Below are 13,232 nucleotides of genomic sequence, written 5' to 3'. Positions count from 1 at the left end.
ACGTGCAGGCCCTTTGTCCTGGTTCAGCTAGGATAGGGTTAAGTTTGTCTCACCACAACCTTGCACCTGGCCTCGCCGAACTTCATGACATTTGCACAGACCCACCTCTCCAGCCTGTCCAGGTCCTTCTGGATGATGTTCCTTCCCTCCAGCATGTCCATCACACAGCTCAGTGTTGCCAGCAAACTTGCTGAGGGTATGCTCCATCTCAACATCCATGTCTCCAACAAAGATGTTAAACAACACTAACCCAGTATGGACCCCTGAGGAATGCCACCAGTCACTGCTCTCCATGGTAGAAGACTGCATGATGCACTTTAGGTCACTCATGGTATTTCTGCTGGCAGAAATTGTAAAGTGTTTTTTTCCCCAAAAACCCTGAGTGTTAGGAAATACAGGGCTGTTATACCTTCTCAGTATACACTTTGATATATTCTAGTTGATCTTCATTTTAGTATTCTGTAAAGAGTTTTTATGGTTCCAGAGAGGTAAGTCAGAACCAGAGAACTTCAAGCTGAGGCTTGAAGGGAGCTCTTGTGATCCCCGAGCCCACCCACTCTGCTCAAGCAGGCTCAGTAGGAGCAGATTGCCCATGACAATGGCTAGACAGGTTCTGAATATCAAGGATGGAGCCCCCACAGCATTTCTGGGCAATCTGCTCCAGTGTTTGACCACCCCCACAATAAAAAAGTGTTTTCTTCTGTTCAGATGCAATTTAATGTGTTTTAATTTGTGCCCACTGCCTCTTCTCCTGTCAAGTTTTATTATTATTTACTGTGTCTTCTAGAACTATTACTGGGGTATGATGTTTTAGTCTTGTTTGTCATAAACAAGTCTTTGATTTCAGGTGATTCTTCAGAAAGACAAAACTGAAGTTTATCACTAAACCATGTCAAAATTATTACTGCAAGGAAAAGGAAAAAAGTGCATGAGGGAAGCAAACATCACTGTTCCAAGAACACACTGGGAAAAGAATACTGGCACAAAATTTCAATCAATTCAAATGCAGTTTCTAGGAATGACACAATTATTTAGTTTTCAGATTATACAGCAGCCAGTAGATTAACAAAAAAAAAATGTTTAAAAAAAAAAATCTATTTTTTTCCTAACTCAGATTGTTCATCCTTTAATAAACCTGACCTACTATGGTTTTTTCCTGCTATAAGTGTATCTAAGAATAAAAAGCAGTCACCATAATCCTAAATTAGCTTAATACCTATTTTCTTTTGTCATTCACTTTTCTATGAAGGCAGGTCACAACCTAGAAATCCTTCCACTACCGTATTAAGCAGCTGGACAAAGTAACTTTGGCTAACAGTTAATGTCAGTGTCAGGCCAGCTATTCACAGCAGAGCATCCAAAAATGGGCACAAGCAGTAAGAACACACCACTCCTATTAAGTATTATGATATCAATGTTATATTAACATTATTTCATTAAAATTTTCAGATTGGTATCTCATATTAAATAAAAAGGCTAGCCTGGCAAACTGAAAACCGGCAAGGTCACAAACATGCATTTTTACTCAAAGCAAGCATTCATTTGTGGAATGAGGATGGCAAATTACATACAAATTAACTTTCAAAATGCCAAGCCATGTTTATTTGTGGAGTATAATGATGCTTCCTCTCCTTTCATAGGTATCATTTGTTAAACTGGTTCCTCCAGGAGATCAAGTAACTCTTATGTCCTAAAAAGGTAACAAGAGCTGTTTCATTTGCCTCCAAGCCCCAGTTTCTGGTTCCTGTCCACATACAGATGGTAATTTCAAATTACACTGTATATTTACAACAAACCAATTTTACTACGTTTCAGTACAGGAACTATTCATTTATTTACTCACTAATGATAAGATTACTGGATTTTTATGATCTAATGTCTGCAGCTACACAAGTTACATTTACCATGTAATTAACAAAAACCTGACACTGGCAGTTTAAAGACTAAGAGATTCTACTTTCCAATTAGAAGTCTATTAGCACTAAGTTTTCAAGCTGTCTCAAGAAATGCAATCATCCGTTTGGTAGCAAGGACGGATAGACCACTGTGATAGAAGTTAAATCATTTAGACACGTTTGAACAAAGGGTTTTTTTCCCCACCTCTCTTTGCATGATCATGTGGAAGAATAGACAAAATAAATAATCGTCAAAACAAGGAATAATTAAAAAGTGACAGCAATCATTAAGGTATCGGCTCTATTAGCAGATGTAAGTTACCAAAAATGTGATTTATTTTTCAGAAGATGCCTCCACCCGCTGAAACTCCAATAAAATAGCTAAGGTTATCAAAAGCATTTTTCTTCTCTTTACATTCAAAACAAACTTAGAGAAGCCTTCAACTAAGTAATCTCATATAACACAAAACACACACCTCCCAAGAATCACGTCAGATGTGTTTGTTTACTAAACAAGTAATGTCTTGAGAGGAAATGCTGAACAGTCTCTAAAGTACACTGGGATGCTTCTAAACAGCTTGACAGGATGGGGAAAGCAACCAACAAGAAATTATTGGTATGACTCAGAATGGAGCAAAGAAAAAAAACCTACTCTAACTCCCAAGAGGCCTCATTATTATTACAACAGATTAACAAAATGCAGGTCAGTCTCATTAAACAAGCTGAATATATACTAATATTCCTAATTGTATCCCAAATGAACCAATTAATATCTATTAAGCATGCAGTTAATATTTAACTGGTTAGGACAGGATGCACTAGTTGGATGAGGGGTGGGAAGAGGACAACAGCTTTGAGATAGATTCCTTAAAACATAAGTACATACAATACCTGTGTGCTCACATTAGTTTCATTTCCACTGGCAAACCAAACACATCCAGAAAGATTTAATCTATTTAAAGTAACAGTCTAGAGAGAATATACCACTCTCACCACTCTAACAACTGAAATTTATACCACCAATATTTCTAATACAATTAGCTGCACTTTTAAATTAATTGAAAGCATCTCATATGAAGATCTGTTGGATCTTGAAATCTCTGCCAGCCTAAACCATTCAAAGCAGCACCATACAAGACACACAACTATATTCCAACCTAAAGCCTTTCTCCCAAATTTGAGACCTGAGAGTGGAACCAGAAATACTGATGCATATCCCCCAGAAGTGAAGCCTGAAGTAGTGATACACAAAACAGAAGAGCAACCTTAAGAAATTTAAGCTTACAAATTGAATTTGTGATCTTTTAGAGCAGCTTTGCAGCTAACAAACTACTAACAGTCCAGTTTCAAATATTAAAGTTAAATAAAAACGTATTATCATCAAAAAAGGGTCCCAGCCTATCTTACTGTCCTTTCCCCTACCAACACAAGTACTTGTGGTGCCATAAGCAGCTTCTTATGCAGCACACTGCCAAATCAGTGATGAACCCTAAAAGCTTGGGTTTTTTTAGCTGTATCAGCAAGATAGCACAAGAAAATACTGAACTACGCAACAGCAGCATAAGGAAGAAAAGACAGCGAATGGACAGGTATAAAAGTGGGACATTCTCTTGTAGTAGAAGAATAATCTTAGAGAACCTCTACCTGCTTATGAAACCACATGCTCAGAGTGTACTTCAAGCACAAAACCTGCACCTTGCCCTTCTTTGCCCCCAGCCACTTATTCTTACCCAAATACCATTCCTTCCTTTACACCAGTACAAATATTTGTGTGACCATGGAGTTAACTACACTAGGGAACCGATCCAGTGGAGAATTTAATTGGCAAAAACAACTGGTTAGTCTGAGAGAGAGATTCTCTCATCAAGCAGAAAGTATGCTAGTGCCAGCAAAAGGGAGAGGGAAGTGTGCAGTTTGTGGCAGACGGAAGGCTGTGAAACCTCTTTTACCATCAGCCTACGCTTACACTGACTGTGAAACTACAACCTAAGATTTCATGGCCTAGTCTATGTTTTCATATCTGGGATAGTACCGATGGCATTTGAGACTTCACAGCAACTACTAGGGGAGACTCAGCCATGTGTTCCTGTGTCCTCCACTTACACTGGCTTTAACAGTGCCTCGCCTCTCCTCTCCTCCTCTCCCCATGTCAGCACTGCTTCCTCAGATGCACGACACAAACACTCGCAGCTGTACAGCAAACAAGTCTAGTGAACTAATCTACCTTAAAAACAAATAGCCTACAAAGTCCTTTTGGGAGAGAGACAAAAGCAGAGAGGAAGCTTCCAATTTGATCTGCTCCTCTATCTGGTTCACAGCACAGCAACCCAAACCACCATACTATTTTTGCATTACGTGCTGTGTAAGTAATTCTTTTTCTAACACTGTTATTAAAAAAAAAATACTCAGAGAACCACAACCTTCGCAGCTTTCTGGAAAGAACTGATCTACCAACCTGTAAAAATTTTACATAATCTTATCTTGACACTTGTACCTTAAAAAAAATAATGTGCACCCCTGTTAGAATCAGATCATTTTTTCAAAGACTATTAATAAAGGGACTGTTTTGTCATGAAATTACGCTCTCCTACACAATTGCTGTTTCTAAAGACACCACTGTGCATCCTTCAAATACAGTTTTAGCTATACCACAGCTGTTTATTCCAAATGGAATAGGTAAATAAAGCTCATGCTCCAAACTGAAAAAATAACACCAGCTGTCAATCTTTGTCTATAACAGGGCACATATTTGACTTATGTCAGTAAGACCCAGCACACTATAAAGGAGATAGAAAAAGATCAACCACAAAACTGAATACTTTGTCACTTGGTATATTTGTTACCATTTCAGTTTTTCATTTTCTTGCCCAACATTAGTTTTGCCTTATAAAAAATTTTCAGATAAGCATTTAAACAAAGTCTGTAAAATGCTCAACTTTAAACAGAAATTTATGCTACTGTACACCTGTTTTAGTAAAAAAGCAACTAAAGGGAATAGCTGTCCTCCTTTTTCCAAAACCAAGGTGTCTCAATTTCCTACCTCTCCCTTCTTTTTAAAGATTGTCTTAATATTAGTTCAGAACACACAGTGGTAATTTGAAAGAGGAGATTTCACATCAAGCACATGCCAGCAAAGTATTTAGAACACACTTGAAGCAACAGGTCACATTCTGCATGTTGGAGACGAATTTTCCAGTTTCAAATGTGACTTCTTGTATTATGACTTGTGGACATGCTGCATCCCAAACCTCAGAATAAACCAATGAGATAAATTCCAAAAGTTCCAAAGTGAAGCATATAGCTCAAGATCACCACATTTTTGTGTTCTAAACCTACCATCCTGTGAGGCAACGCTTCACTCATTCTCCAAAGTCTCATCTTTCTGTTTTTACAAAAGCTTAACATTTTCACATAAATACAGAAATTTATTTAAAACCTGAAATGAATGGAGGCAGATATGGGATACAAGAATCAGGTTAGAATTTCAAGATTGCATTTTAGGACCCTGCAATGCTTGGAGTTGCACCTCAAAACTGGCAAGGCTGAGGAGAAAAAGCAGTAGTCTGTTCCATGTTTGCACACTGCTTTGGAAGTAATTACACCTTTTATATGAAATAATTATGCAAATTAGCTACTATTTTATAATATACTAGCTGACAACACAACCAAGAGGAATTAGCACAGAACTGAGTTAAGCACCTTGATCCTTTTGACCACAGTTGCACCCTGTGATATAGGTAAGGCTCTTAACTTTGACCGGCTTCATTTACTTCCCAAGCAGAAGCCAAGTCTTACTTCTGGCAAGGCAATGCAGAGCTGTATTTTAATAATACTTCAGGGACATAGAAGTCACACATACACACATCATTTAGATTCCCTGAAAATATGTAAGGCCAACACCTTAGCTAGCCTTATGTAAGGTAATACAAACTATTGTTAGCTTCCACAGGGTGTAAAATGGCAGTAATACCTTTGAAAGAGCACTAACAAAAGCCCCACTTGAAAGAGTGTGTTGATGAAACTTGTGTGTTTGGTCACAACTACATTATGCTAACTCCTAATATATATTTCAGCTCGTAATATTTGCCTACTTTTGATTACTCCACCAGCTGAATATTCAAATAGGAGAATGACATATCTACACACATGAGACAAGAGAGCATAATACTTTCAAAGATGGTTATCACCAATACTAAATTACGTGGCCCAAAGTCTACAAGCATTTTTATTCCTTAATAAAACCAGCAAATTCTTTCTGAAGTTTTTTAAAGGCAAGAGGAAAGCCCTAAGAAATAAGTGCTGTGACAAGTGCTTGGCAGCCAGCACACTGCAGAGCCAAATGATATGTTCAAATACAATCTTCCTTTGCGTTCCCAAGTCTTATTTCTTCTCTCTCTCCGTCTCTGGTAACCAGGCAGAGGACAAGTCCTTATCAGGCTGGAGATAATAATCATCACCTTGCTCGTAATAATGATACAAAATGCTGTTCTTAAAGCAGTTACCAGCAGGACATCTCTTAAGCAGCAATAGGAGGATAACTCATGCAGTGAGGGTTAACTGTCCCTTACATAAAACGATGGAAGCGTTCACTGCTCTGAAGGTCTTGCTTATGCAAACCAAAATAAATCTTAAATATAAAGAAAACTAAATGATCCTAGAACTGGAGCAAGGGACTTTACAGAAAGGTCAGAGAGCAACGCACTAGTGTTAGTTATTTACCCTTTCACTGGATATATTGTATGACGGATCATTTACCATAATACCTGCTATTACTAAACCAGCAACCAGCACTTCATTACAGAAGAGCTCAATAGTCTGGGTGGACAAATCCACGAACCATAAGAAAATTGCCTGTAAACAAGAACAATAACATTCACATTAAAAAAAAGAAATTACTTAGGCAAGAGGATTTAAAACCCCAGCTGAGTATACATAGAACCCTGCTTGTATGTTTGTCAAACGTGAGCATACTACAGGCAATAAGCAACTGGAAGTTAACTGTACACCATATAATTGTAGGTTAAATTACCGCTATGCATTTACCATATTAATAAGTATAATGGAGACATAGTAGGAGCTAGCAGACAACATCATGAGACTGGAAGTCAGCAAATCCAGAGTTTTAACTGTTATCAACTCACTGTGACTTGGTTTACTTGACACAGTTATCTTTTCACAGATGATGAAAACTGAAGTGGGGGTAGTCCTGAAAGCCCAACTCCTCAGCTGAAGTGCAAGGTCTAATTTACATGCCATGCTTTAGGCTACAACAGCTAGGAACTGCAATGACAACCGAAGCTGTACTTCACTATTTTACCAATAATTTACCATTCTCTTTACAGCTTGTACAATTATAAGTACTGAAGAAAACATGCTGTTCATTAACCTAAAGAACTTGTCCCCTACCTAGTTGTATTGGAGCTGATGACAGCAGCTCCTTTAATCCTTTTTCCACCAACACCTTGCCTCCTTGCATAGATGTAACATCAGAACAAATAACAGGGAACCCTAGTGCCTAACTCTACAAACAAATTCTCAAGTGTTATAAACACTTTCAGCATTCAGTATGCATACAAGCATTACAATCAGTTCTAAACAAGTTCTAAATAAGATGATTTGCTCTCCATTTAAAAACAGCTTAAAATATTACATACTTGGGCAATTCATCATGCTTGCAAAATGTATGAAAACATAGCTCTGTAATGATTCAACTCCTACTCTACATGAGGGAGTGCAAATAAATTCCTGCTGGGTCACTAGAAAGGTGTGCCTAAAAGCAGTTAGGACTCATTTAGGCGGACAAACAACTGAACTGGAAGAGGTGTGGAAGAAACAGGAGGATGGTGGCTGTCATCTTCCTAATACTGGCAAGAAACTCACAGGCTCTCTACTCTTTTTAAATATACATCCAAGAAGCTCAAAAAACTCAGTGACAATCATCTCTCCCACCTTAACTAATTCAAATGAACATCTGGATCACACCATCCTTACTACATCCAGATCTGTAACCTTCATCAAATTTTTAATTAGACCATTTCTTACCCTTTGATGTGTGGAAGGTGCTTAAAATGAGTTCTCTCATATTCTCATCATGCATGTAGAAAACCACAAAAGCTAAGAATGGTAATGAAATTTTAAAGAAAGTGGCTGTTAAAGTCTCATCACACTGTCATACACAGAGCAGTCTAATCTCAATGCGTCCAAAGGTCTTCCATCCTGCTTGCTGCATATCCTACATGTCTGTGACAGAAACTAGTTAGCAAAAACATTGTTACAATGACATATTAAGAGAGGAGTTTTTGTTGTGAGGAGTCCAACTAGTCATGCTAACTATATACGCACAAATGCTGTCTTCTGCTTTAAGCAGGAGAACCTTGTACTAGGTTAACATTTCAGGAACATAAGAATCAGCAGATTCTGCTTCAAGAAAAGCGAATTCAACAAAACCAGAGAGATATGATGGCCTGGCTTCTGAACTTGGCCACGAGGCCAAGCTAATACATTCCTGCTTCTGCCAAGCTAAAAGTTGTTTTAAATGGAATTTAATATTCCTTGTTTCCTTTTGAAAAAGCCGTGGGGTCTTTGTAAAACTCCCCTAGAAATTTCACAGGGAACACAAAGCACACCATATACTTGTCAAATAAGATTAAAAAGGAAGTTACCAAGTTGCACAATACTCTAGATTTCCGTAGCCAGGACACCAGAACTGTATCTTGGGGACTCCTAATACCTTTTGCCAGTTCTGTTATCACACAGTAGGAAGATACTTGCTTGGGGCCTTTGATAATTTGATTATCACAGTACAGATGCAGCTATACCAATAAAAATATGACATTTCTCATATATTTCTACACAGTAGTGGCCAGCCTGCAGATCCTTAGTCTCATATAGTTCACAAACAGTTCAAATGCAATGCTTACCCTCAAGTTTCATTCTAACTACAGGGCTGCTTTGGAGCAGGCATGGGGTAACTGAACCCCTGCTATGGGATGAACACAACATCCAGGACTGCTGTCACCAGGTCATCCAGAGACAAAGCTGCAAAACCCACTGTGCAGCAGAGCAGTGGGATAGCTGGTGACCAGCACACTTCCCACCTGCCAAATGTTCTTATGGCTCACACGCTCACAAGCTATCCAAAGTATGTGATGTGTGCCTCTGCACTCTGTCATGTTAAGATGTTGGTATGCAGCTCGTTAGGTCAGAAAAATGGGCCACCTCTTGCATATAATGCTTAAGCTACATATTTCTACTGCAGAGCTAACCTAAGTCTATGGCAAAACTGAATCTAACAGAAAGTCTACTACCTCACTTAGTGACTCAGAACTGCCACCTGACTCTCTAACCTTGCATCAAGCACCACCCTGCACTTGAGCCATCAGAAACCTCTGCCACTTAAACAGAGCAAACAAGTTGAGCACAGAGGGCTGCATTTATTTTTCAATTCTTTTGTTTACTTTCCAATCCAGTTTTGGCCTACCGGGGAAAAAGAACCCATACAAGTGAACATCTAAAAAATGTGAAAAGCTGCCTTCTGAAGTTAGTTTATTCACATAATAATGTGAAATAGAATTTATTCCAGAAGAAATAAGAACACGTTGACTTACACCTTCTAAACAAGCTAATGAGAAACTCAACAGAAACTCATTAGAAGAACTTTTGCACACGTTGCAGTACCTGGGAAGAAACTGGAGGGTGAAAGTTTGACATTTATTTAGAAACGGTAAGAATAAAGCTTAGGACAAGCAAATTTCACTAGGCACAGACAGGCTTTATTAGTTATTTGGTTTAAGCCCCAAACATATTCACAGTGCCCAGTCAGAAACAAGGTATTACTGTTCAACTGTAACTAATCGAGGCACTTAATTTGGAGGGGGAAGTTATATTAGCAACTAAGAACAATGAGGTTAACAAAGAGAACAAGACACAAAGTATTTAGTCACATCTTAAAACAGTCTAAATCTAATACTCTTTCACATACTCTTCTTAAATTTCATATTTAGTAGGACTACAATTCAGTATCAAAAATAGCTATCTATGCACAAAACTATGCAGATCAATACTTTTAAGTTAACAGAAAATGCTACAATACAAATAACAGAAGTGATTCTAGTATGAAAGCAGAATTGACCTAACGAACTTGATTGCTCAATTTCTATCACACTGAAGAAAACATAAATACCAAATGCTTCAATAATACTAAATAAAACCTTGAATTTTTCCTGTGTATTTTGCAGTCGGTATATTATTTTTAGGTTCTAAATCTTTGAGGAATTTTAACAGGTTACCATTTTTACTTAGGTTTTTTGCTCTTGAAGTAGCTCACAGACATTGAAAAAAAAAAAATCATGGTAGCATAACTATGTATCATCATTTACTGAACTTTCACACACTGAAACATCTGAAAATTGTTTATTAAAAGTCCTCCACCTTGAAATACCTGACCTAACCAAGCTCTCAGCCACCTGAAGCTCAAATAAGGAACAAAAACCAACCCCAAACAAGTAAACTGAAATTCTAAGATTATAAGTATCAGCTGAATACGGAACCAAGATGCAGAACTAACAACCACTACAAACCTATCAAAGTTTGAACTAGCAAAATTTCAAGCTATTTGCACATTTTCAAAATCCCCATATAATCATATTCCTTTTTTAAGGAAAGAGTTTCTTGTTAAAGTTCAGTATGTTCCTGTCACAGCACCAGCAGTTATTTATGAGGCAGATAATATCACTTAGCATCTTCTGCAGAATTTTGTAAGTCATGGCCTTAAGACAAAAGACATTATGACAAATCTGCACCACACATAAAGGGACTATTGATTTTGATGTCTCTAAATACTATTTACTCTGCACGCACCACTTCCCCCCTGCCTCACCCCCCCCCCCCCTTTTTTTTTTTTAAATACACAATCTGCTTTATTTGGATAATGTTATTCCCAGAAATTGAAGTTTGTTCAAAAAACATTTTTTATTATTTGAAACGTCCACTCCTTGTACCTGTTTTGGAAATCAAATGTCTTTTCCAAACCAGATTTTGATGCACTGTTTGGATTAGTAACTTATGCTCATATCCTTAAGAGTGAACATTTTTTAAACAGTGACAGTGTTATAATGCAATGGTGATCAGTAATCCTACACAAATGGAAGTACACAAGCAAAACTCAGAAAAACTTGATTTTCCTGAAAGTGTCCTTTTAGGTGCTGGAATTTGAGACAGGCCTATTTGGGTTGTCCTACTATCCACCTTATTTGTTACATTATTAAAACTACTTCAGCAAGGGCTGACTTTGCATGCAAGAAGCTGTAAAAAGTAAACAATCTCCTCAGGAGAAGTCTTATTCACAGTGGTTTTTAAATGTCACTTGATTCTTGGCCTAGAAAAGTCTCAGTCTAATACAGAGGACCATAAGCAAAATACTTGATTATCATGAATAAGCTGCCATTTCTCTTCAGTTTGCTGTCTTTAAACCTAAATATATTAAGGAGGCCACATTAAGACTGTTTGAAGAAACAAAAATAAAAAATGTTCTAAATGGAATCTCGATTTTAAGAGACTCGCCCTTTGACTTCTAGGGCTAGATACCACTACTAGTCCACGTAATCTCATTTGGCATATACTCATCTACAGAACTTCAGCCAGATATTACTCTAAGTAGTCCACAATTCACAGAAAAGTGCTCCAGGTTTGCCCCTAAAAACTTATTACCTAAGGAGGCAAAACATTACCATATCAATTTTTTCTCATGCTAAAAATAAAGGAGGGGCTGAGAAGCATAACAATGATGTCACATTCTCAAACTGAAACAGAGTGATCACAATAACCAAGACCTTAATCAGGTTGACTGTGCGAGGAAGTTCTAGTCAAGGAAATAAACTCGCAAATATCTAAGCTATTTAAATGTTTAAGGGGTGGGATAGAGCATTTCACTTCTCCACCATGCTCCACCTCTGAAAGGCCCAGGGGTGCTGAGTCAATGGCAGTTACAGTAGAGACCTGTCCTTAGGGAGGCGGAAAACACTGAGAGCATGTGGTGACTTCGGAAGCACTCTAAAAATTCACTGCTGTACAGGTGGTTCTTTACTCCCCTCCTTCTTTGAGTGACTTGTCTGTTTCTTCCTGAGGGGCCTAGGAGCCATGGCAGGAGCCAATCCTGCAGAGACAGATTTTAGGGCTCATGTACCAAAGCGGGCACACGCCTCCTGGGACCCCGGCAAAGAAGCGGGCACCCAAAGAAGCAGCACAGCTCGCCAAGAGCTGCAAGGGCCCAGATGAGCCCAAGAGGGGCGGGAAAGCAGCCAGCCATAATGGAAAGGCCACAGACTACCTGGAAAGCAGCCCCTGCCTGCCGGAGGGGCCAAAGCTCCGCCGGGAGGGCGAGCAGAGGGCCACACCGGGCAGCCACCCTGGAAGCAGGGACGGAGACGGGGAGGGGGAGCGGGGAAGGGGGTCAGCTGGGCACGGAGTGGGTGTGAAGCGGCCACCTCAGCAGGGGGAGGGGCAGCGGCCATGTTGTGAGGGGGGCGGGGGGAGCACGGGCCCGGCTGAGGGGCCACGACCGAGCCGCCCCGGGCCCCCTGCCCCTCCCGCCCGCGCCCCGCCGTACTCACGCCTTGTCCACCAGTTCCCGCACTTTCCACATATTCAGCATGGCGCCGACCGCCTGGAGACCTTCCCGGCCTCACCGCCCTCCTCCGCCGCCGGCCCCAGGAGGCCCCGCTCGCCGCGCTCCGGGCAGCCGCCGCCGCGCCGCCGAGCCAGGCCCGCTCCGGCTCGCCGCCGCCTCTGCCAGGCAAGGGAGGCGGCGCGGCCCCCGGAAATGGCGGTCCTGTGGCCGCGCGGCCTGCTGGGAGGTGTAGTCTTCCCGCCGGCGGGGCGGGGAGCGCGGGCCGCTCCGCAAAGGCTGCTGGGAGCCGGCCGCGGAGCCTGCTGGGAACTTTAGTCTCCGGCGAAGGGCGCTGCCTCTGCGCGCAATGCCTGCCGGGAGCTGTAGTGCTGCGGCCGCCCCTCGGGGCGGGCGGCGGGGCAGCTCGGCCCGGCCCGGCCGCGCCCTGAGGGCTCCGCAGCCATTGACACACGGCCGTGGAACCCAGGCTTTGTGCCCTTCTTGGCTTGGGGTGCAGGTACAGCCCGGCTCTGTCCCACCATCGCACCGCTGCCGCGTCTAGCCAGTGGTGAACCTCTTGACCCACAGCCAGGCAAGGGACAAGATCTATGCAAACAGCTGATTAAAGCACAAAATACTGGTGAAAACTCGTATCGGACTAGAATATGGGTTTATACGCTGCTTTTATTGCATTTAAGAGCACCATTCTATGACTGCTGTTTTGCTGCTGA

General features: G+C 40.7%; 1 protein-coding gene across 1 annotated transcript in view; it reads right to left on the bottom strand.

Annotated features, from left to right (window-relative positions):
• CLINT1 (clathrin interactor 1) overlaps positions 1-12,696 on the bottom strand; it is a 53,754-nt gene extending 41,058 nt beyond the window's left edge. The window contains exon 1 of the mRNA XM_074916276.1: positions 12,506-12,696. Within this exon, the coding sequence (XP_074772377.1) occupies positions 12,506-12,546 (41 nt within the window). The 5' untranslated portion in view covers positions 12,547-12,696. The remainder of the gene's footprint in view (positions 1-12,505) is intronic.
• Between the last annotated feature and the right edge of the window lie 536 nt (positions 12,697-13,232).

This window comes from Athene noctua, chromosome 12 (assembly GCF_965140245.1).
Source record: "Athene noctua chromosome 12, bAthNoc1.hap1.1, whole genome shotgun sequence".
In the NCBI taxonomy this organism is placed as follows: Eukaryota; Metazoa; Chordata; class Aves; order Strigiformes; family Strigidae; genus Athene; species Athene noctua.
The sequence above is the reverse complement of the archived record's forward strand: the minus strand, read 5'-3'. Positions and strand labels throughout refer to the sequence as shown.